Below are 24230 nucleotides of genomic sequence, written 5' to 3'. Positions count from 1 at the left end.
AATTTAGTAAAGCTTTGTTATCATCTCACAACAAATGAACTCAAAGCACTTCCTCAAAAAAAATGAGGAAATCAATTTTCCCACATTACATGGAGAAATCCAAATGAAACAGATCATAGAGCAAGTCAGGAGCAAATGCTCTGATTTCTACCTTTTTCAACATTTCAACTTATATCCACCGAGTATCTTCTGTATGTCTGGAACATTATGCTAGACACCATAAGAGGATACAAAATGGCTTAGATCTAATGCCTGTCCCTCTAGAGACTCATGCACACTCAACAAACCAAAATACAAGGCAGCCTAAATGTGCTGTACCTGAGGCACCAATAAAGACCTATGGACACACAGCAGACCAAGAGATTAGCCCCACCTCAGTTGAGATTTATTCCAACTTCAGTGGATCCATAAAAGAAGTAAAAAAATTGGGCCTTAGAGGATTTGGCAGAATTCTTCTTCCTGCAGACTAGGAGGCCAATTCAGATAGAGAATGAGCAGTCAGAAGTATGCACAGTGATCTGTATTTGTACGAGGAATGTTGGAGAGCATAAAAGGTAATGAATGGGCCGGACACAGTGGCTCGTGCCTGCAATCCCAGCACTTTGGGAGGCCGAGGAGGGTGGATTATGAGGTCAAGAGATGGAAACCATCCTGGCCAACACTGTGAAACCCCATCTCTACTAAAAATACAAAAAGTAGTTGGGCATGGTGGTGCACACCTGTAGTCCCAGCTACTTGGGAGGCTGAGGCAGGAGAATCGCTTGAACTTGTGAGGCAGAGGCTGCAGTGAGCTGAGATCACACCACTGCACTCCCGGCTGGTGACAGAGCAAGACTCCATCTCAAAAAAAAAAAAGGAATGAATGTACATGAGTAAGGTAGAATCATTTTAAGGGGGGTGCTGGGCTGGACTGGAGTGGAGACTTTATTACAGAGACAGTAAATAATTAATAAAGGTTGTTCAGTAGAAAGTGACACACTCAGATATATATTTTGGGAAAGGAAATTAGAGAGTATCTGGGGGAATAAAGGGAGGGGTTGTGGGTAGAGAAAGGAACTAGAGGGAAATAGGGAAATTACTTAGAAGTATGGCTAGGTTGCAAGTTAGCAGTCTGCATTCTGTTTTCTAGTACGACATGATATATCGTCCATATGCCAATGTATCCATGAGCAAAAGCAATTACTATTTCTCATTGAAGAATGCATATCTGAATGTGAGAATTATGGCCTTATAGAGATGACCTTGAACATGCTCTAACTGAAAAAATTATTACTAACTCCTGACCATTGTGTTATTATACAACCTAAATAATGGTGATAAGACATAAGTACTAGTGAGAAGGAAGGTTCTAGTTTCAACAACAGTCTCAAGAAAACTGCAAGCTTCTTAAAACAAACCATTGCTCTATGCCATGCCAGTTTCTCCCAACAAATCATTACATGCTTGTCCTCATGCAAAAACCCTGCCTTCCTTTCACATCACACTATTTCTCATCAACCCTCTCTACCTTGCTGTCAACAGCTGACTGACCAGTCACCCTCTTCACTGTGGTTTTTGGCATGTGACCAATTACTGCCTTCATAATATCTTAAATATCCAACTGTCCATCCCATAAGATAGCTTCAAAGTTATTTGACCTGTTCTTTCCCAACTACCTACACCAACATTGCACAATAGCAACCACTGCATGACCACACCTTCGACCTTAACTCTGAAAACTTTTAGATTGCACTGCAATATAAGAATTCCTGACCAAATCAACAACCTCTGACTGCAGATTTTTATCTTTCAGCTTTCTCATTCCTTTGCCCACAATCTTTGTTCTTCAATGTTAGCCACATGGAAGTACTTTACATGCTCCTAGACTAGTCTCGTTCAGTTTGTACCAGTCTTCATACCAGTTTTCATCTTCACTGCTCCTAATTTCTTGCTGCACTGCTGTCCTATTCTACTTCAGAGAGAAGAAAGGCTATCAGTCAAGATTCACATCAATTTCCCCAGATCATCCCTACCAACTTACCCAGTCTTACTAGTTTCCTCCGAATCCTTCAGAGGAAGGAGGCCTTGTCTCCTGTTGAATGCTATATACTCTTATTTTTTTATCAAATCCCCTCACATCTTCTCATGTACTTTCTCCATCAACCTCTGTTGAATGGAATGAAGGCTTTTTATACTTCTTTCAGCTTGCCTGTCACATTTATCATTCTTGATTATAACTTTCTTAAAATGTCTTAGCTGGATTTCTAAGATACCATTCTCTTTTGATTCTCCTCCTATCTGTCTGTCATATGGTCTTTTATTTTCATTTGCTAGGCCCTTTTAGTAAATTCTTTCCTTCAAACATTAGTGTTTGAGAGTCTCATCCTCTTTTTATTATCTGCACAATCTCATCCAAATCCCATGACATCAACTACCACCCAAGAGTTAACTGGCTCCCAAATATTTCACTCTAATCTCAATTTCTCCCTCAACTCTTGACCTTACTAATTATTATGTACTAATTATATGCTAATCTGTTCCACCTAGACTTTCTTGGTTAAGCTTAAAATTCCTCCCCCTAAGACAATATGCTAAAAAACAACAACAACAAAAACAAACTAGATTTGCCGCTGTTCTCTTCAAATCTTCTATTCTGTCTGTATTCTCTATATTGGCAATAGCATCATTATCCACCTAATCACCCAAAGTCATTGTCTACCCGCCCTTGAGTCTAAACTTTTTTCCAGCCCAGCAAAGTAGTTAAGAACACAGTCAGTTAATTACCTGAGTTCAAATCCTTTCCCTACCACTCTCCTGCTCTAAGGCCGTGGGCAAATTACTTCACCTTCTGTATCCCAATTTCCTCATCGGGGAGAAAATAATACCACACAATCTGCAGGGGGAGGTGGGTATTAAATGATTAACACTTGTAAAGTTCTTAGAGCAGTGACTGGCATAAAGTGTTGAAAAACTGTTTGCTGGTAGTATTGTTACTGTCATAGCCAATCAATCACCATGTAATATATATTTTATTTTCTATAAGATCAGCTCTTCTTCTCCATATCCCTAATTCTACTTTTGTTTATATATTCACCAACTCTGAATGATTACTATTCCATAGTTCATCAAAATTAAAATGTGTATCTTCCACATTTTACCATCTCTGACCTGGGAGTTCTTATACTTGATGACATATCATGGTTTCATAGGCAGGAGGCAGCATTTTTATTTCTTAGGATGACATGCATCTAGTAATAACAGCAATGATGCACCTGACAAGGTGTCTTAGGTTTAATGAAATATAGTAAGGGCCTCTTACCTATTTTAGCCTCCATTCTGACCCACCAACCCCAATTGAAGACCCCAAATCTTCATGCCAGAAGGCTATCTAGGACTGGGGAAGAACTCATAGACTAGCTACATCATTTTACAGATGTCAGTTGTTTCAATATCATTTCATCTTGCATCATAAGCATTTTCAAAATAGTAGTTGCATTTCAAAGACTTTTGAAAAACATTATAATAATTAACCTTTGAAGATTTATCCATTCATTCATTCACCTATTCAATAGATATTTACAATGTTCCAAAAAACTGTTGTAGGCACTGGGAATATAGCTAGAAGCAAAACAGACTAAAATCCCTATCCTCAGAGAGTCTTCATTTCAATAAAGGGAGATTAAAAAATAAATAATATGGAATCTATATCATATGATAAGTGTTATGGGGGGAAAAAAAAAAAGACGGGAAGAGGAACAGATTTATCACACTCCTGACAATCATGTTATAAAACGATTGCCCTGCATGGTGATAATGTTAATAATATTAGACCTTAGAAACATTTCTTCAAATGCAAGATCCCAATTAGGCATTTACCCAGGCAACTTTGATTTGGAAAAGGAGGAGTAAATCTCAAAAGCCTTGGGTTTACACAGCCCATAAACTGATCCACTTTAGTTACCATACTAATAAGGACTGTGGTTATAGCTCCTCTGGCCTTGACGAGTCTTTGCCTTTTGTATTTTAGGAGGTCATAAATGTTGAATGAGGGCACTTTTCAGGTCCACGACTTACTGCCACCTCTGCCTTTCCTGAACTCCCCAAACAGCTAAACGTTCTTTATAAAGGGCTTCAATGCTCTGAAATAGGTGCTCCCAGGTGGCTGTTATAACTCATTTCAACCTGGCCGAACAGGCATGAATAAGCCTCTTTATTGTTGGTTTTATCTTCCCTTCAGTGCTTGGGAATACAGAATGATCTCTAAAAGTTTACGCTTTATTAACTTCATGAGCCACCAGAAAAATTCCTTCAGTATCATCAGGATAATTCAGCAGAGGTACCTTCAGTGTCCTGATATGATTCTCAGCCTCACTCTTTTCTTTCTTAAAGTGCTTCATAAGCTCCTGGATATTCTGTTCATGTTTTGTTTTCACACTCTGCAATGATGATGTGAGATCTTTCAGCTCCCTCTGGTGCACATCTCGTTCCAGCTTTAACTGTGTGATGATGGTAGCTGTTTCTTCATCCCTGGATTTTGCCTGTGCGGTGAGGTCAGAAAGGTCCTTAAGCACTGCTTTCTTGGCTCTCTCTTCCTCGGCCAATTTATTAGCAAGATCTGCTCGGATGGCACTCAGGTCCTTGATGGACTCTTGCATCTCAAGAAGTTTAGCTTTGTCCTGGGCCTGGCTCTTCTTGAGCTCTGCAATTTCTTCCTCCAAGTGAGCTTTCTCAACTTTCATTTGGCTTTGGATCTTACTCTGCTTTTTCAACTCGCTTTCCAGTCTATGGATGGTATCCAGGGAATTCTTGACTTCCAATTCAAGGTCAGCTTGATGAGACTTAATATCACGTAGTTTCTCCTCCTTGGAGTGAAGCTCCTCCTCCTGAAGGGCACGCTTTGTTAGGACGTCATTCAATTCCTTTCGAAGATTCTCTATTTGTTGTAATGCTGCATACATCTGGGTTTTCAATTCATCCTTTTCTTTTAAAATCTATCAGGTTAAGAACATGAAGCAAAAGAAAAAAATAAAAGTTACTGTAAAATTCACCATAGACTGTGCCAGTCAGCAAAATAAAGTTTAACCCACAAGGAGAAACAAAATTCATCAAATAATTTTTGTATTTTTTCCATTTTGTAATAAAAATACTTTTAGGCTAGAAAGCGGAGGGGCAGGGGGCAATATATAATTGTCCTGAAATAGCAACACACTGAAATATATATTTCAAATTTTCATCACCAAAACTTTTTTCAATCCATGGTTACAAATATTTATTTAAATGTTAGATAGAATTGAGCAAGCAAATGGGGAAAGCAAAGACTCCCATTAAAAAGAAAACTTACTAGAGGTTGAAATAATACAGTATTACCTAAAATAATAATGATGTCCATTCCAATGATACACTTTTAAAAAGGAGAAATCCCAAAACAGAGATGGAAAATAACATAGGGAAGCATGCAGATACAATATAAGAAAGTTTACGGTACATTCAGCCATTATTTTCAAAATATCAATGGTGACAAAAAGTCACCAATATGCAACTGGGAGCCTTGAAGCCCACAAAGATAGAAATGCGATTAAGTCAGGGAAGGTGGGGAAAGGGCTCAAGTGAAAAGTCAAGGGCCTAGAAGTCCATCATTCTATGCCAGCCTCTCTACGATTTACATTGAGGGACAGAGGCCAAGGGTTAACTCTTCTGGCCTCTAATTCTCACCACCTAATCATTGCAAATAAAATAGTGGGCAGCCAAGGGAGCCAAGATTGTTTTCTATGCCACACTGGCACCAAAGATAATCTCCGTGTCTACTTACTGATGCCCACACCATGTCTTGAAACAGGTGGGGGAAAAAAGGAACCAATTAAGACTCATTTCAGAATTACAAATAATGAGTTAAAATGCAAATATTTGCAAGACATTTCTACACTTCACATTCTATACTTCAGTGTAAAACAATTTATGATAAAAATTTAATGAGTCAATCACTCCAAAAAAAAGTTTTCCCAATCCCTCTCAGTTTTAACTGAAAGAAAGAAAGAGCACAAAGATAACATGAGAACTAATAAAAGGAGGTGAATAAGCAGTTGAGCTCTGACCAGAAAGAAGCGAATTTGATTCTCAGTTCAATCATGGGCAATTCTATGGCCTCAGAGAAATCATTTCTCTTACTATAGAAAAGAATAATAGCTATTTCATAAGACTGTGATGAAGATTAGTGAGAAAGGGGAAACAAAAAGTTGGAGTAGAATTTAAGTTCAAGGAGGTACTAGGGTCTCGGGGAGGTGTTTATGCAAGGTAGTGATCAAAACTGTAAAAAGAGCCAGGCCCAGTGGCACACACCTATAATCCCAGCTACTTGGAAGGCTGAGGTGGGAAGACAGCTATGGCTCAGGAGTTCAAAACCAGCCTGGGCAACATAGCAAGACCCCGTCTCTACTGTGAAAAGACGGGATAACTGAAGAGGAGGAACTCTGGAACACAGATGAAGGAGTTCAATTTCAAAAGAATGTAAGGTAGGAGAAATATAGATGAGCCTAAGGGTAGATGTATTGTTTTTCTACTGTTTCATAACAATTTCGAACGGACTTAGTAGCTTAAAACAATGCACATTTTTTATCTCACTGCTTCCAATAGGTCAAATGGCCAAGCAAGGTATTCAGTTTAAGGCCTCCTAAGACTAAAATCAAGGTATCAGCTGGCCAGGGCTCTTGTCTGGAGACTCTGAGGAGAATCCATGTCCAAGTTTATTCAGGTTTCTGATACAACTTGTTTCCATACAGTTGTAGGACTTTGGGTACCCATTTCCTTGCTAGCTTTTGGCCAGCGATTATTCTGAACTTCTAGAAGCCAACTTTGTTCCTTGGCTTATGGACTCTGCCATCTTCAAAGCTTGAACAGCTTGATGAATCCTTCCCAAGCTTCAATTCTCTCCGACGTCCCCTTCTCCCAATAGCCAGAAAGAAAACTTCTATTGAGGGCTCATGTGATTAGATTAGGCCCATCCAGATAATGTGATCACAGGAGTAATGTCTTATCATATTTATGGATTCCAGAAATTAGGGTGACTTCTTTGGGGAGGGTCATTCTACTTACCAAACTAGAGAGCACAAAAACTGATAGAATCAAGTTTGGGCTGTAAAGATGGCGTGGGAGGGACTGAGCAAGGGTAGGGGCCTTCAGTATAGTGATATCCGTTTGAAGCAGATAACTTAGCCCCCTTGGCATGAGTTGAGAGACTTATAGGCAGTGCTGAGGATTAAAATCATATTTTCATAATGAAGTCATACCATGTAAAGTGTCTTTAATTATGAAATATTATATCTTCCTGAAATTGGATTAAAAAGCAAAGGTATTTCTTTTTCTCACATAACAGGAAGTCCAGAGATAGGGTCGTTCAAGAAGAATCCCTCAAAGCTCAGGCTCTGCTACTCTATAACTCTCCATCTTTTGCTGTCTTCGCAGTGTTCCAAGCATCACATCAATTCCTGACAAAGGTGACAGCCACAGGGCAGACCGTCACTGACCTTGTGGATCAAGTTTAGAATATCTTTGGCAATACAGATACTAAAAACTAAGCTCTGTCGATTTGCTTCTGGTTAATTGCTTGCCTAGTAGCCACAGCTTAAGATTTTGTCTAGACGTTTCTTTGAGTCTGAAAATGTCTTATGTCTTTACTACCATCTCAATACCCTGGACATACCCAGGGCCCTCAATTGAGTAGCCTTTATCTTGAGGAAGATCAGAACAGTGGAACTGGGTCCCCTTTGTCTGGCCAGGAATGCTTAAGTACTTGAAAGGATCCTGAGAAAAAGGCTTGATTTTTAACTCTTTTTTTTTTCTTGCTGTTTCCTGCTTCCCTCTTATGCTTGCACCAATTTCAGTTTGGATAAATAATTTGGCTTTTCCAAGCCTAAAGGATTCCAAATTATCAGACTCATAGTCAATATGGATTATAGATTGCAGACTTCAGGCTCCTCATCTTAAAAAAGGAAACAAACAAACAGAAACGAACAAAACTCTGCTTTTAGACAGACAAGTTTCAACCTAAACTTGTCTTTCTCTTGTAATACCTTACTGAAGGCTGAAATATGCACACAACATACTCCAACATCCTAAAGTTTTCCTACCAGTCACTTAATACTATCCTCTTATTCACAGCATCAATGCCCCTAAATATGATTTCTCTTTAAACCAGTTGCTTCCAACCACATAGCAAAGTTTACCAACTTTCCCTTTAGAACAATATGATCCTCTCTTGACCCTTACCCTATTTCTCCTCTCAGCCAATCCTACAATTTAGGTTATTTTGCTTATAGCTCCTTATTGCTAGAACTCAAAGTTTACATAAACGTGAATTTCTTCTGCTGAGGGTAAGAGAAAATCCCAATCCGAACTGGTTTAAACCACAAGAAAATCATTCCAGGCAAAACTGCTCCAGAGACAGTATGTCAAAGCTCTGGCTCCACCTCTCTGCAATTCTGTACCTAGTGATGGTCTTGCATTAATTATTGAATGGAATGGATGGGGGAGGGAGGAGGTAACCATGAATACTATAGAAGCCAACTGCTATTTCTATGGAAGTTTTGCTGTTACTGTTTAGGAGAAGGAATGGAAAAAGTGGAAAGTCGGGTTGACTCCAGATTAGAAATCGGTAAAATGTATGAGGGAGAAGAAAGAAATTGAAGATGTGATGAGGACGACATCAAAGTAGCTTTCGATGAAGTCCAATGTGACAGGAAGAAAACTGAATCCAGAAACTGGCTAGTAAACCAGAGGAATATAGAAAGATCAAAATTGGGTATTAATAGTTTAAAAAGCTAGGTGGTAGGGAAGAGAAGAATTCTGAAAGATCAGACACTGAGCTTTGGAACGGAAGGCTTGAACATGGAACAATTACAGATGAAGATAAAATTTAAACACAGAAATTCGACACTGAAGTAGAATTATTTCAGTGAAGGTCACTATAAAATAAGACATTCGTGAATTAGAAGGATACAGACTTCAGTAGGTTGAGGACTTGAACTCTGAAGTTACTAAGGATGATGGCAAGAATTACGTAACATAAAACAGGCTGATGCAAAGCCAAGCTAAAATCCTTGAGAAATGTAGGGGCATAAATGAAAAATAGCCAGCAGTCAAGAGCAAAAATGGGAAAAGAATGTTCTAACCAGGCAGTCCAAGCTTCCAAAGAAGGGGCAAAAGAAAAGATTATTGAAAAAAGGCCTTAAAATAGTTGTGTGAAGCCAAAAGAATAATACTATCTAAAACCATGGCGATTATAGAAACAGAAGCCAAGTCCTCAAAGACCTGAACACAAAGTATTATATATACAGTTTTTTTCGGTTTTTTAGTTTTTTTAATTAACTAAAAGGTAGATGAGGGGATTACTCAATGTTTTTATTTTGTTTTGTTTACCTGGAAGTGAGGGAAAATGCAGGCAGATGGCTGGATTATACTAATACATACTCTAGCATTTCTTGAACTGTATGTGATAGGACTGTATATGCATTCAAAAAATCGTACACTTTAGCACTGATCCTTCTTACTTTCAACCATTCAAAAATTCAGATTTTACAAGATAGCATATATTACATATAACTCTTTTTTTGCCAGCAGGAGGGAAATATGCAGAAGGAATATATGGTAATTTAAGCTTCTTGAAGTCAAATACTATCAAGCAAAAAGCTCAATACATAAGCAAGCCAATTATTCTGCCAATTCAGCAGGGGGGAAAAAAAAAAAACCCTGGAAAGTATTCCCATTATCTATATTAAAAAAGAATATGAAAAAAATTGGAAACATGCAGAAAAGCATATACTATGATCAGAGTCCAATCTTTTCCTTTATCGTTTTCAAAGCACCCGTACAAACCAATGATTTCAAACAGTACCTTAAAAGAAAAAGAGAAGCAAAAATACCACAACTTACGGCTAGATTATTTGTATCTACTAAGTTTTTGGTCTCCTAATATGTGTTACCTACATATCCCTGAAGTACACCACAATTCCCTGATGTAAATATCCATTTCATTGTCTTTGAGAAAAGTATACAATTTGATCTGTCTGGGTTTTTTTTTTTCCTGCAGTGATACATGATTTGATATTACACATCATTCAGTCACGAAGTAGTTTTGTAATATGATATCTTATAATCTTACTAAGATTCCAGAAATGTAAAAAGCAGGAAAAAAGAAATAAATCAGAGAAGTTTTTAAGAGAAAAAAAGCCTTTTGTCATTTAGTATATTTTTTAAGTAACAAATCTTAAAGCAGAAAATAAATTATGCTAGAAAAAGAGAACTGGCAGTAGACACAGAACCATACTGCAAATATGAGGAGAGCATCATATGAGCATATAAAATGACTCAGTAAGGGTACTTATTAAGTAATTTATTCTTTAAGCCACCATATGTTATATTTGTAAATCAGTATAATTTTTATTTTAATACACCCTTCCAAAATACCTTGGAGTCAGTTTTTGAAAATAATTAGCCCTAAAAATCAAAAAGAAAGTAGCCATATTACAAATGTGTTAAGGTGGCTTTGTGATTTTATTAAGAATTAAATATCCCTTTGAAATAATATTCAGTAATATATTTTTAAAAAATTTTTCCAAAATTATTTACCACGTATTTCCACATCACAGATTTACTGAGCACATTTCTTACTCTTTTTCCTTGAAAAACCATTGCTCTAACTCCAACATGCTGCATTAATTTTTAAGGCTTTTAAAGGAGAAATTACAATGCCTGCTGTGATAATTGTGTTACGACCTTAACTGTGGCAATCACTTTAAAACTGCTTCTTTGCTTATCATTAGTAATGCTAAGTGATAAAAATAATTGGAAGTATTCTGGGAAATGATTGTTAAACAATTTTTAATATTCTGAAAACTCAACGTAGAAAAGTCTCAGCACCATGGACTGGAATACTGTATGATGACATGGACCCTTCTAAATCTCTTCTAATTAAGTAAAATCTCCAGATGAGATTTTCAATCAGTCAATTCCCTCAACCACTCCTCTTGCTAGCTACCTACCTACCTTACAGTCAGGCTCACTGAGCCAGTTGCCAGATCAGGCTGACAACAGAATAATCAAGATAGAGCAATCTCCTGGGATCCGATCAGTTCAGGCACAAGTCTGAAAGCTTTAGAACTGCTTTACTTCAGGGCAACCAGCCACCCAGTATGTGTCAGATGGGTTAAAATGAAAAGCAATCTGCAGTGAGTGCAAAATGATCATTTTTTTCATCTTCTATATGTCCGAGAAATTCATATGTAAAAGATAAAGTATCTTTTCCATGACAGCTCATCTGAAATAAGCATCTGTCACTCTTAAATGCTGAAAATTGATTTTATAAATATAATGCCCTACATTTTGTTTTCTTTTCAAAGAAAGTCAACTTATCCAAACGATTATTCTTTTGGAATGTACAGAGTTCTTGACAAGTGACAAATGACAAAGCACAAATGATAAACCAAGAATAAACATGGATAAAAATCAATCACGACTTTCCTGCTTATTATCTTATAAACATCTGGGTTTAATTCAACCCAAAGATATATCAGATGAGAATCAACATAGGAGCATAAAATCCATTTAAAGTAACTGATTATACAAGAGAAAAGTTAATGTGAAATGCATACATAGATGAGTGAAATGCGTTTTGTTGCTATCAAAAGGGCATAAAAGCAAAGTCTTGAAGAGGGTTGTGATCCCATAACACTGCTCAGTTAGTGAGATGCTCAGTGTACGCATTCAAGTAAGCCCATTACAGTTACTGCCAGTAAATGGCCCTAGTAACTACTGCATTTTTTAAATGCTTCTTTCTAACCAATACCTAGTTGAAATATATAAATAAATGAGATTTTAAAATACATGCATTGGGAGGAAAGTTGTGTGAAAATAAGGAAGATTTAGTAATTTTCTTCCATTGGAATATTAGGAGATTAAAGAATAATTCAATTTAGGAAACTTACACCTAAACTGGGGCAAGGGGTACATCTATTGATGGGCCAACTCTGAAAAGCCACATAATATTAAACTATGAAAAGGCTTAAATAAAAAATATTTAAAAATTAACTTTTATACTTTGAAACAGCCAACCATAAGGATTCTTCTATCAAGAGCATATTGATCATATGCACAGTATGGCACTCAAGTGTTTTTTCAAAGCACAGATGAATGAATGGATGGGTCACATTGAAAACCATTCCTTAGGAATGTGGCTTTTATACCTGATTATTCTTGCCTGTCAGTTCATCAACTGTTTCAGATTGTTTCTCCAACGCTCGCTCTAACTTCTTATGTTTAAGCTTCCACTGCCTAATGGATTCTTGAGCTTTCAGTTTCAGGTCTTCCCTCCTCTTCTCCGCCTCCTCTTTCAGGGCCTCTGACTGCTGGAGCTCACTGAGGTACTGCTCAGCCTGCTTGGTTGCATCCTCTGCATGGCGAGTCAGCTCTGAGATCTGAAGGTCAGCATGCTTACGCTCGGCCTCACATGTGTCAAAGTGAGTCTGGATCTCCTTAAGTCGATCCAACATCTGGAGTTGCTGTTTTTCCCCATTCTCCAGTTCACGTGTTAAATTCTAGGAATAAAGCATGTGAAACATTAGGAACAAATGCTTGTCAAAATTAGATGTGTAGCATATCATCAAACAAGAATCTCTAATGTCACTGAAATGGAAATCATCTGTATTAAAATTCATTAGCAATCAATTTAGAAAATATGAGTCATTTTCTTTGTATTTTATAACCACATTAGTTGGGAACAATTTTTTATATAAATATTCCCTCTTTTTTGGACTATTTTATTGTCCAAAAAAGGAAAATACGAGTTTCCAATTGACTGTCACTAAAATAGAAGGCACTTTTGAAGAAAACAATGTGCATTATTTTAGTAACAACCTAGTGTTCTGTCCAACTGAAGAAATAGTAATGTTTTAAAATTTGTCAGGTTATCAGAGAACTATTAGTAGCAATCATATATAACATTTTGCTTTCTGGCAGCAAAACAAAATTATAATAAAAAAACAAAAATAAGTACCAATAAAGTGACAGAAACATCAGCATAGATAACACTATATTAGGTTCCCAATACAGTGCTTATACATTGATTATTTCCAGATAAACCAACATAATATTATATGTTGAAGCACTTATCCCAAGCTGATATGAATCACTACAGTACACATTTATAAATACATTTAATTTAACTTTATTTTGAATATTTCTCTAATCAAGAAAAAAAACCTTAAGTCTAGCTTCCCTAAAGCCAGGATGGTGATTATATATTTGGAAATTACACTAAATCATCATGATTAATACATATTTTAAGAATAAGTAAATATCTATTTTAAGTTTAAAAATGAGAAGATATTGTTTTAAGTAAGTTTATACAAATAAAATAATCATTAACATTAAGCCGTTAAAGAATCATTAACATTAAGCCACTTTTGTAAAGCTTTGTAAGAAAGTGATAAATTCAGAAATAAAGCGCTTACAATGGGTCACATAAGCTGCCCCTCCTGAGCCTTACTTTCCAAATACTTAGTGGCAACAATGGTAACATAAAAATGTCATGTGTCCAAATAAGAATGGGTTCAAGGGGCTAGAATGAGGCTGTGAGTTGGATAAACAATAAATAACATCTCCACCAAACTAAGGCCCAGACAAATGAAACTAGAAACATTTACCAAGCTCCTTTGGCCCCAACAGCAGAGTTTCCAGGTCCAGATTCCATGATCTATGGCTCAAATAAGGTTAAATATAATCTACCTCATGATTAAAATCATAGTTTGACATTACGGCAAACATTTTTTTAAATGCCTCGAAAACAAACTTCATTTTCTAGGCAACAGGTTTGCATTTGTCCAGTTTGCTAAATTCAAGGCAGCCTGGAAGACACTGCATCCACCCAAATGGGAAATTGAGAACTCTGTACTTGTGTGTGTAGAAAATTCTACAATAAGATCAGAAAAACCCCTGTAATTGTGGTTTACCTTTTGCTCTTATTCTAAAAGTGTTACCAATATGCTAGAAATCAACTTGATTAACAAGCAGCAATCAAGTGATTCCTCATCAAAAGAGAAACGGAACTTATTTTTCTTTTCAACAAATCCTTGGAAAGAAAGTGGTTACACTTCCTGTTCATCAGGCATATGGTTTATAGAAAATTAATAGGACACAGTCTTAATACCAGAGAAGCTAACTCTAATTAGGGAGATATTTTCATCAACCACTATAGTAGATAGTCCTAGGTGCTAAAACATGATGGAGAGTTACCTAAAGGCATCTATAGTCTACAGTGTGGCTGCAGACAGTCTCCCATAGGAGGTGATGTATAAGCTGAGATTTAAAAGAAAAGGAGCAATAATAATCAAATAACTATGACTGTGACTGAAATGCATTGAGTACTCAAGTTATACCAAAGATTTAATGCTTTATATGAATTATCTCATTCAATCCCAACACAAATCTAAAATGAGACACTATTATCCCCATTTCAGTGAAAAGTAACCAACATTTGCTGCAGTTAATAATTTGTTCAAGATCACATACCTAATAAGTGAGGGCATAGGGATTTGGACCTGGATAGTCTGCTTCTAGAACCCATGTTATCAACCTATTGCTAAACTTCCAGATTCTCAGATGACCCCAACTCCATGCCTCTTCAGTCACCCACTGCCATGGTTTTATCTTGGTGTTTTTATCAGAACTGCCACCTTTAAAGCAAGAGGTTCCTCACTCCACCCTCTTCCCATAACTCTTGGATTTAATTACCAATCTAATCAGCTATTACACCCTCTTCCTTCTGTGTTATCTGTGCTTCATTGTCAAGGAGATGACCACTCCCTTGAGATTTCTTTTGCTAGTTTTAAATCCTGGCTTTCTAACCCAAACACTATTATTTTTTCACTTTAGCCAATCTCTTGCTTACACCTAGCCTCCCTCTTTAAACTGTTCATTCACTGAACATTACCAACAAAACCACCAACTCTAGGTGAACTTAAAAAATTCCTAATTCCTACGTTGGGTTGAGTCCTGTAAGAAACATCACACAGGACTATCAGTTGATGTGACCACACACTCAGAGTCAACTCATTGGCACCCAGAAAGCCTTCCACATGCCTCAACCCAGCTCACACAAGGGCCATTATTATAAAAAGTCTCATCTCTGACACTACCATTTTTACCCTTGGTTTTGGTATGTACTATAGTTCCTCCTTCAAAAGTAAAATTGAGGCAGGCAGTTAATGCAGGATACCCCAAATATATCCTACTTGTATTTTAAAATTTACCAATGGTCAATTTCTTCTCTTTTCCCGCCTCCAAGGAAAGGGGATTCTTCCTTAGACAAATTGCCTATCTCTGTGATTTTCCTACTTGACTATTCCACTTTACTTCTCTCATCTCAAAAACTAACAGTAAAGATTTTTAAAAATTAAAAAAAAAAGACAAACACCAGCAACAAAAGCACTTTTCTCAATCCTACATTATCTTCTACCCAGTATCATGTACTCATCTACCTCTTAAGCCAAGCTCCTGGAAAGAGTAGTTCATACTTGATGCTCCCACAACCTTATTTCAGTTCACTTGGTTCACTACATCTGGTTTCCATCATACTATGAAAATAGCTCTCATCAAGATCCCCCAAGATCACCTATAGCCAAATATGAAAACTCTTTAAAAACCTTACTTTGGGAGGCCAAGGTGGGTGGATCACTTGAGCCCAGGAGTTCGAGACCAGCCTGGACAACATAGCAAAACCCCTGTCTCCTACTAAAAACACAAAAATTAGCTGGGTGTGGTGGCACATACCTGTAATCCCAGCTACTCAGGAAGCTGAGGCACAAGAACAGCTTGAACCCAGGAGGTGGAGTTTGCAGTGAGTTGAGCTTCCGCCACTGCACTCCAGCCAAGGCCACAGAGCAAGATTCAGTCAAAACAAAACAAAACAAACAAAAATTTCCTTCACTTAGTTTCCTTGTAGCATGTGACACTGTTAATAACCCCTTGCTCATTCTAACTCTCTGCTTCCTTAACTTTCACAATACCACTTTTCACTAGCTCTCTATCTTCCTCTTCTTCTTTCATAATCTCCTTTCCTGAGTCTCTTCTACCATTTAGCCTCTTAAATCTAAATAACTCTATAAAGTTCCAATATTATGAATCATCTCACCTACACAATATCCTTGGTAGATGAGTATTTAGGTAGACAGATATTAGTAGGTATTAGTGAGTCCTACATTCAGAAGCCATACTAACTCCTCATCTCCAGACTTTCAAATATCTAATGGCTTCATATCGGGGGAACCCCAACCCCGATATTCAACATGGGTTCTTTTCTATTTCCCTAAGTGTTGGCTGGTCTGAGAAATAAAGGGAAAGAGTACAAGAGAGAGAAATTTTAAAGCTGGGTGTCCGGAGGAGACATCACATGTTGGCAGGTTCCATGGTGCTCTCTGAGCCGTAAAACCAGCAAGTTTTTATTAGCAATTCTCAAAGGGGAGGGAGTGCACAAATAGGGTGTGGGTCACAGAGATCACATGCTTCACAAGGTAATAAAATATCACAAAGCAAATGGAGGCAGGGCAAGATCACAGGACCACAGGATGGGGTGAAATTAAAATTGCTAATGAAGTTTCAGGCACGCATTGTCATTAATAACATCTTATCAGGAGATAGGGTTTGAAAGCAGACAACCAGTCTGACCAAAATTTCTTAGGCGGGTATTTCCCCGTCCTAATAAGCCTGGGAGTGCTATAGGAGACCAGGACTTATTTAATCCCTTTGTCTTCGTCTTCAACCATAAAAGATAGCTGCCCCCAAAGTGGCCACTTCAGAGGCCTACCCTCAGGGGCGTATTCTCTTTCTCAGGGATGTTCCTTGCTGAGAAAAAGAATTCAGCGATATTTCTCCTATTTGCTTTTGAAAGAAGAGAAATATGGCTCTGTTCCGCCTGTCTCACTGGCAGTCAGAGTTTAAGGTTACCTCCCTTGTTCCCTGAACATTGCTGTTATCCTGTTCTTTTTTCAAGGTGCCCAGATTTCATATTGTTCAAGCACACATGCTCTACAAACAATTTGTGCAGTTAACACAATCATCACAGGGTCCTGAGGCGACATACATCCTCCTCATGAAGATGATGGGATTAAGAGATTAAAGTAAAGACAGGCATAGGAAATCACAGGAGTATCGATTGGGGAAGTGATAAATGTTCATGAAATCTTCACAATTTTTGTTCTTCTGCCATGGTGTCAGTGAGTCCCTCCGTTTGGGGTCCCTGACTTCCTGCAACAGCTTCATAACTTTCTACACTTAGAAATCTCACAGGTGTCTTACATTTAGTAAGTCAAGAAGTAAACTTATCTGAGGACCAACTCCTAACAAAAAGGCAGTCCTTCTAAAATGGCAGGAAAGTAGCTCTCTGATGAGGGAGGATGGAAATGAGTTAAATTGTGTATTTTAATAGTGAGAAGATCTGAAAAAATCACTATAGGAAAAGAGGAAATGAACAACTGATAGATGTTTAAAAGATGACAAACAGAAATAAGGTTCTAGTTAGATAGTCTCAAATTGATAATGGGCCCAAGAGTATACCAAATTCTTTGGATTTCTCCAGCAACTCACTTGAACCCAGAAGGAAAATAAGTTCAGGGTTATTTATTCTTCTGTAATTACAGAGCAACAACAAGGAGCACAGGATTAACATATTCAAGCCCAGAGCTTATGCAGGCAAACTCTTTTGTTCTCACATTTAAAAATGGCAGACTCTTATATTAACATGCTATATGCAATAATTCACTTTGAATAATATTTGAAAAGATCATGTCATTGACTGGGTATGTGAGTATAAAAGAACAGAAAATGGTATGGATCTTCTTGTAAATAATTGTGATTTTCACTCAACAGGTTTGAATTTGTCCTAGATGAATACCTTTTCTAACTGCCCTGAGTCTGGAAACTCTCAGTAGCTACAGCTTTGCTATCAGCCTGTGTTATTTTTAAGGTAAAATTCATTATAGAGGTCCTTCCTATATTCTCCTAAGGATCGTATTCAGCCATTGTTTTGGCATTTCTTTAATCCACCTTCCTCAAATAATCAATCAGAAAAATCTAACTATAATAAATATTTATCCCACATCAATCAAAGGACTGTACTACAGAACCCTCATATCAATTCCCAACACACATACACTCTCACTCACATACACATGCACATATACCTAGAGCATGTAAGTGTACAAACACATAATAAATCCATGCATAAATGTTTTCAGGATATTTATAGTAAATATTAAGGCACAAGTAGTAAATATTATCTTCCTGATGCACTACATGAAATGCTAAATGAAAAGCATTTTTCTTATTTATTCCATTATAATGATTTTCAGTTCCATTATTACTATTATATATTCCTGGAGGCATCTTCCACACTGAAGAACTTTTTATATTTAGATTGTGTGAAATTATCTCAGCCACTAAAGCAGAATGGTTAAATTTTGTATCACTTAATTAAGTCCATGTTTATTTCTCGCTATATAAGCAGTGTCAAAAAAAGGAACAACTCAAAAACAGAATTATCCATATTACCATACATTTTTGCCCATACAATGCCAAAAGGCTTATAAAAGCTCCATCTAAATCTAAAATGTTATACCTTTCAATTCCCCTTCTTTTCTCTTTCTTTCTTCAAGTGGGAATAAATGTTGATGGATAGTTGTGTTGAAGGTCTCAGGTTTGCTGGTAGTTAGAAGGATTTATAGGACTCAGCATATTACAGTCATAATTATGTTAAGATTTATTAAAGAGGAGAGATACAAAGCAAAATTAGCAAAGAGAAAAAGGCACATGAAGTGAAGTCCAGTGGAAAATAGGTGCACACTCCAAGAAATTACTCCCAGTGAAATTACACAGGGCATGTTCAATTCCTCCAGCAATGAATTCTGACAACACATATAAAGTGTTATCTATCTGGAAAGCTCATTGTGTCCAAAGTTTTAATTAGGGGCTGGTCACTTGGGCACCAGCTACCTGTATGGAGCAAAATTTTAGATTCTCAGAAATCAGGTGGTCAAAATAAACTATATTTTTTGTAGTCTAGACATAGTGAATTCTCCTTATTATTATTTAAGTAAAACTTTATTTCAGTGTAGAAAACTACTTATCATCCAAGTTCTCAAATGCCAGAAAAGAACTGTTAAGCCTGCATTTAAAACATTTTCCATGAGGGTTTAAGAGACATAAAGTAGACTACCATATAGGCGGCAACAATAACTACTTATTTGTTCACTGATGGAACAAAAGTATAATATAATATAATGCACTTTTTCCTCTACTAACACTTGACAGTGAACACACACAAGAGACTGGGCACCTTGGTGAACATTTAAAAACATATATCAAAAATGGAAAATCTACCCCCAAATAAGCCAGGATACTCTAAACAATACATATTTTAAATAATCATTTTCATTTATAGTATTTATGTACTTTGTATAGAAACTTGTAAGGGTAAGTGAGAAAACTGCCAGACTGTAATGACTCAAAAGTCACATCTCTCGGAAGACACTGGCATATCATGGAAAGAGAATGAGTAACTCAGGCTTGCGTTCAAATCCCAGCTCTATCCTGTGACCTTAGAAGGGTGCTTACCCTTTGTGAACCAAACCAACGTTGTCATGGGAAGTAAGGGACCCCGAATGGAGGAACCGGCTGGAGACGTGGCAGAGGAACATAAATTGTGAAGATTTCATGGACATTTATCAGTTCCCAAATACTTTTATAATTTCTTATGCCTGTCTTTACTTTAATCTCTTAATCCTGTTGTCTTCATAGGCTGAGGATGTATGCCACCTCAGGACCACTGTGATAATTGTGTTAACTGTACAAATTGATTGTAAAACATGTGTGTTTGAACAACATGAAATCAGTGCACCTTGAAAAAGAACAGAGTAACAGCAATTTTTGGGGAACAAGGGAAGACTACCATAAGGTCTGACTGCCTGCGGGATCAGGCAGAAACAGTCATATTTTTCTTCTTGCAGAGAGCCTATAAACGGACGTGCAAGTAGGAGAGATACTGCTAAATTATTTTCCTAGCAAGGAATATTAATATTAATACACTGGGAAAGGAATGCATTCCTGGGGGGAGGTCTATAAACGGCTGCTCTGGGAATGTCTGTCTTGTGCAGTTGAGATAAGGACTGAGATACGCCCTGGTCTCCTGCAGTACCCTCAGGCTTACTAGGGTGGGGAAAAACTCCGCCCAAGTAAATCTGTGGTTAGACCGGTTCTCCGCTCTTGAACCCTGTTTTCTGTTATTTAAGATGTTTATCAAGAAAATATGCACACTGCTGAACATAGACGCTTATCAGTAGTTCTGCTTTTGCCCTTTGCCTTGGGATCTTCGTTGGACCCTTATCAGTGGTTCTGCTTTCTCCCTTTGTCCTGTTCCCTCAGAAGCATGTGATCTTCATTAGACCCTTATTAGTAGTTCTGCTTTTTCCCTTTTGAAGCACGTGATCTTTGTACCTACTTCCTGTTTTACACCCCTTCCCCTTTTGAAACCCTTAATAAAAAACTTGCTGGTTTGAGGCTCAGGTGGGCATCACAGTCCTACCGAGATGTGATGTCACCCCCAGCGGCCCAGCCGTAAAATTCTTCTCTTTGTACTCTCTCTCTTTATTTCTCAGCTGGCCAACACTTATGGAAAATCGAAAGAACCTACATTGAAATACTGGGGGTGGATTCCCCCGATACAATGTCACTTATAAAATAGACTCAGTAACACCGACTTCCAGAGGAATGATAACCTACATAAAGATAAAGCACCCAAAAGAGTAACTGACACATTTTAGAAACTCAATAAAGAGAACTTTTTATATCTTGCTAGCAACAATGATAGAATTAGTGACATAATCCAAAGTCTTTATTTTACAGATCAGGAAATTGAGGCACAGGAAGAGTGATCAATCCAAGTTAAGGTAGATAGTTTTTGGCAGAGAAAGGACTAAACACAGGTCCCTAATATTCAATCCAATATTGATTCCACTTCACTATGTTAATGGCTTGGATACTATTCAAACGACCCCTTTAATAACTAAGTTGCCATGTTCCTTTCAGACGAGAGGAACTCCTGAATAGGAATCATACGTCCTTGACGCAGAGGTTTTTCTGAAATGTTTGTGAACTGAGAAAAACAATCACAGGATAAGGTTGACTTGTGTTAAAACTAAACCAGGCATAGACTACTTACTTATTCCTTTCTATGTTAAAGACAATAGACTAGGCACTAAGGAAGTACTTCAGTACAAGTACTGATTGGGGTGAATATGAATGAGCAGGAGAGAACAGACATTGCTGTTAACTAGTAAAAACCAGACTTAAATTAGTAGGTTTCAAGAGAAACTACTCTGTTCAGCAAGACCTCAGAAAGAAGAGAAATGAAACATGAGAAAGAAGGCAAACTAAAATGTGAAGAGAAGATTGGGTCACTTATGGAAAGAAACGAGCATTCACTACCATAAAAACGCACGAGCAACAGATTTCACTATTGGTAGCTAATTATGACAATAGCTTGAGAGGGCTAAAGAGAGATTAAAAAATAAGGTCAGGTTGCTTATCAGTTCAAAGGCTTCTTTGGCTGAGATGATGGGACTTTCTAAATATAAAATCATTTTGTCTGCAAACGGAGACAAATTGACTTCCTCTCTTCCTATTTGAATACCTTTATTTGTTTCTCTTGCCTGATTGCTCTGGCCAGAACTTCCAAAGCTATATGGAATAGGAGTGGTGAGAGAGGGTCTCCTTGTCTTGTATCAGTTTTCAAAGGGAATGCTTCCAGCTTTTGCCCATTCAATATGATATTGGCTGTGGGTTTGTCATAAATAACCCTTACTGTTTTGAGATATGTTCCATCAATACCTAGTTTATTGAGAGTTTTTAACATGAAGGGATGTTGAATTTTATCAAAGGCCTTTTCTGCATTTATTGAGAAGGAACTTAAAACATATTTACAAGAAAAAAAACAACCATATCAAAAAGAGGGCAAAGGATATGAACAGATGCTTCTCAAAAGAAGACATTTACGTGGCCAACAAACATATGAAAAAAACCTCAACATCAGCCGGGTGCAGTGGCTCACACCCGTAATCCCAGCACTGTGGGAGGCTGAGGTGGGCGGATGACGAGGTCAGGAATTTGCGACCAGACTGGTCAACATAGTGAAACCCCGTCTCTACTAAAAATACAAAAATTTAGCTGGGCACAGTGGTGGGTGCTGGTAATCCCAGCTACTTGGGAGGCTGAGGCAGGAGAATCGCTTGAACCCGGAAGGCAGAGATTGCAGCAGTGAACCGAGATCATGCCACTGCATTCCAACCCGGGTGACAGTGCGAGACTTCATCTCCAAAAAAAAAAAAAAAAAAAAAACAAGCTCAACATCACTGATCATCAGATAAATGCAAATCAAAATCACAATGAGAAACCATCCCAAGCTAGTCAGAATGGCGATTATTAAAAAGTCAGGAAACAATAGATGCTGGTGAGGCTGTGGAGATACACGAACACTTTTATACTGTTGGTGGGAATGTAAATTAGTTTGACCATTGTGGAAGACAGTAAGGTGATTCCTCAAGAATCTAGAACCAGAAATACCATTTGGCCTAGCAATCCCATTACTGGGTATATACTCAAAGGAATATAAACCATTCTGTTGTAAAGATACATGCACATGTATGTTTACTACAGCATTATTTACAATCACAAAGACATGTAATCAGCCCAAATTCCCATCAATGATAGACTAGATAAAGAAAATACGGTATCTATACACCATGGAATACTATGCAGCCATAAAAAGGAATGAGATCATGTCCTTTGCAGGGATCTGGATGAAGCTGGAAGCCATTCTCCTCAGCAAACTAACACAGGAACAGAAAACCAAACACCACATGCTCTCATTCATGAGTGGGAGTTGAACATTGAGAACACATGGACACAAAGAGGAGAACAACACACACCAGGGGGGCCTGTTGGGAGATGGGGGGTGAGGAGAGGGAACTTAGAGGATGAATCAATAGGTATAGCAAACCACCATGGCACACATATAACCTATGTAACAAACCTCCATGTTCTGCACATGTATCCTGTTTTTTTGTTTTGTTTTGTTTTGTTTTCAGAAGAAATAAAGAAAAAAAAAAGAAAAGTAAGGTCAGAAATTGACTTAGATACTGAAATTCAGTTTAAGCTTTCAAAGGTTTTCCAGCAGGAGAATAACATGATTAGGTATGTACTTGAGAAAGATTAATCATCAAAAGACTTTATGCTAACACTAGGATATTAAATATTATGGCAACATTAAAAATAATTGAACATAATCCTTTTAAACAGGAATGGACTTTTAGAACCAATTCTTCTCTCATCTGAATTGAATTTCAGCAATCAAATTCAATGGAGCTGGCTTATCATACATAAGAACAAACTGTGGCATTTGAAAGACTGGAAAAGAACACATTCGTCAGTTTTTCTGAAGACAATACACATTTTCATTCAATTCAATAAATATTTACTGCACTCAGCAATATCCTAGTTGCTGAGACATGAAGATGAATAACATAGCATATTTCTGTGTTCTATTGCTCCAGAGAACTACAGGGCCTAGTAGGCAAGACAGACATCTCTCAGTTATTTTTAATAAATGTGATATATATGAACAATTCTTTGGGCTCTATTTCAAATCTTGCCTCTCTTCCAAATTTATGCTGCCTACAATGAAAAGTAGCAATTGCCTAAATGTACCAAAATGATATACTGCAATGATAATGATATTTCGGCCGGGCACGGTGGCTCAAGCCTGTAATCCCAGCACTTTGGGAGGCCGAGACGGGCGGATCACGAGGTCAGGAGATCGAGACCATCCTGGCTAATACGGTGAAACCCCGTCTCTACTAAAAATACAAAAAACTAGCCGGGCAAGGTGGCGGGCGCCTGTAGTCCCAGCTACTCGGGAGGCTGAGGCAGGAGAATGGCGTAAACCCGGGAGGCGGAGCTTGCAGTGAGCTGAGATCCGGCCGCTGCACTCCACCTGGGCGACAGAGCGAGACTCCGTCTCAAAAAAAAAAAAAAAAAAAAAAAAGATAATGATATTTCAACCATAGGCATATAAAGTTCCATTCTTTCCAAAGGAAATGCAGTAACATTAAAGCTAGTAAGTGGTAGACAAGCCAATGATAGAATTCCATTTGAAATAT

The 24230-nt window shown here is 37.6% G+C and overlaps 1 protein-coding gene across 16 annotated transcripts in view; it reads right to left on the bottom strand.

Annotated features, from left to right (window-relative positions):
- The window catches only part of CEP128 (centrosomal protein 128), a 449960-nt gene that overhangs the window by 289961 nt on the left and 135769 nt on the right, over positions 1–24230 (bottom strand). For 15 of the 16 annotated variants that reach the window (XM_021941917.2, XM_021941915.2, XM_021941920.2 and 12 more), the window contains 2 exons: positions 12213–12563; positions 4320–4970 (listed from right to left, as the gene is read on the bottom strand). In XM_021941917.2, coding sequence (XP_021797609.2) covers positions 4320–4970; positions 12213–12563 — 1002 coding nt within the window. The remainder of the gene's footprint in view (positions 1–4319; positions 4971–12212; positions 12564–24230) is intronic. The other variant, XM_021941927.2, reaches the window with a different exon arrangement.

This window comes from Papio anubis, chromosome 7 (assembly GCF_008728515.1).
Source record: "Papio anubis isolate 15944 chromosome 7, Panubis1.0, whole genome shotgun sequence".
Classification (NCBI taxonomy): domain Eukaryota; kingdom Metazoa; phylum Chordata; class Mammalia; order Primates; family Cercopithecidae; genus Papio; species Papio anubis.
Note: the sequence above shows the minus strand (reverse complement) of the source record. Positions and strands in the feature narration are given on the sequence as shown.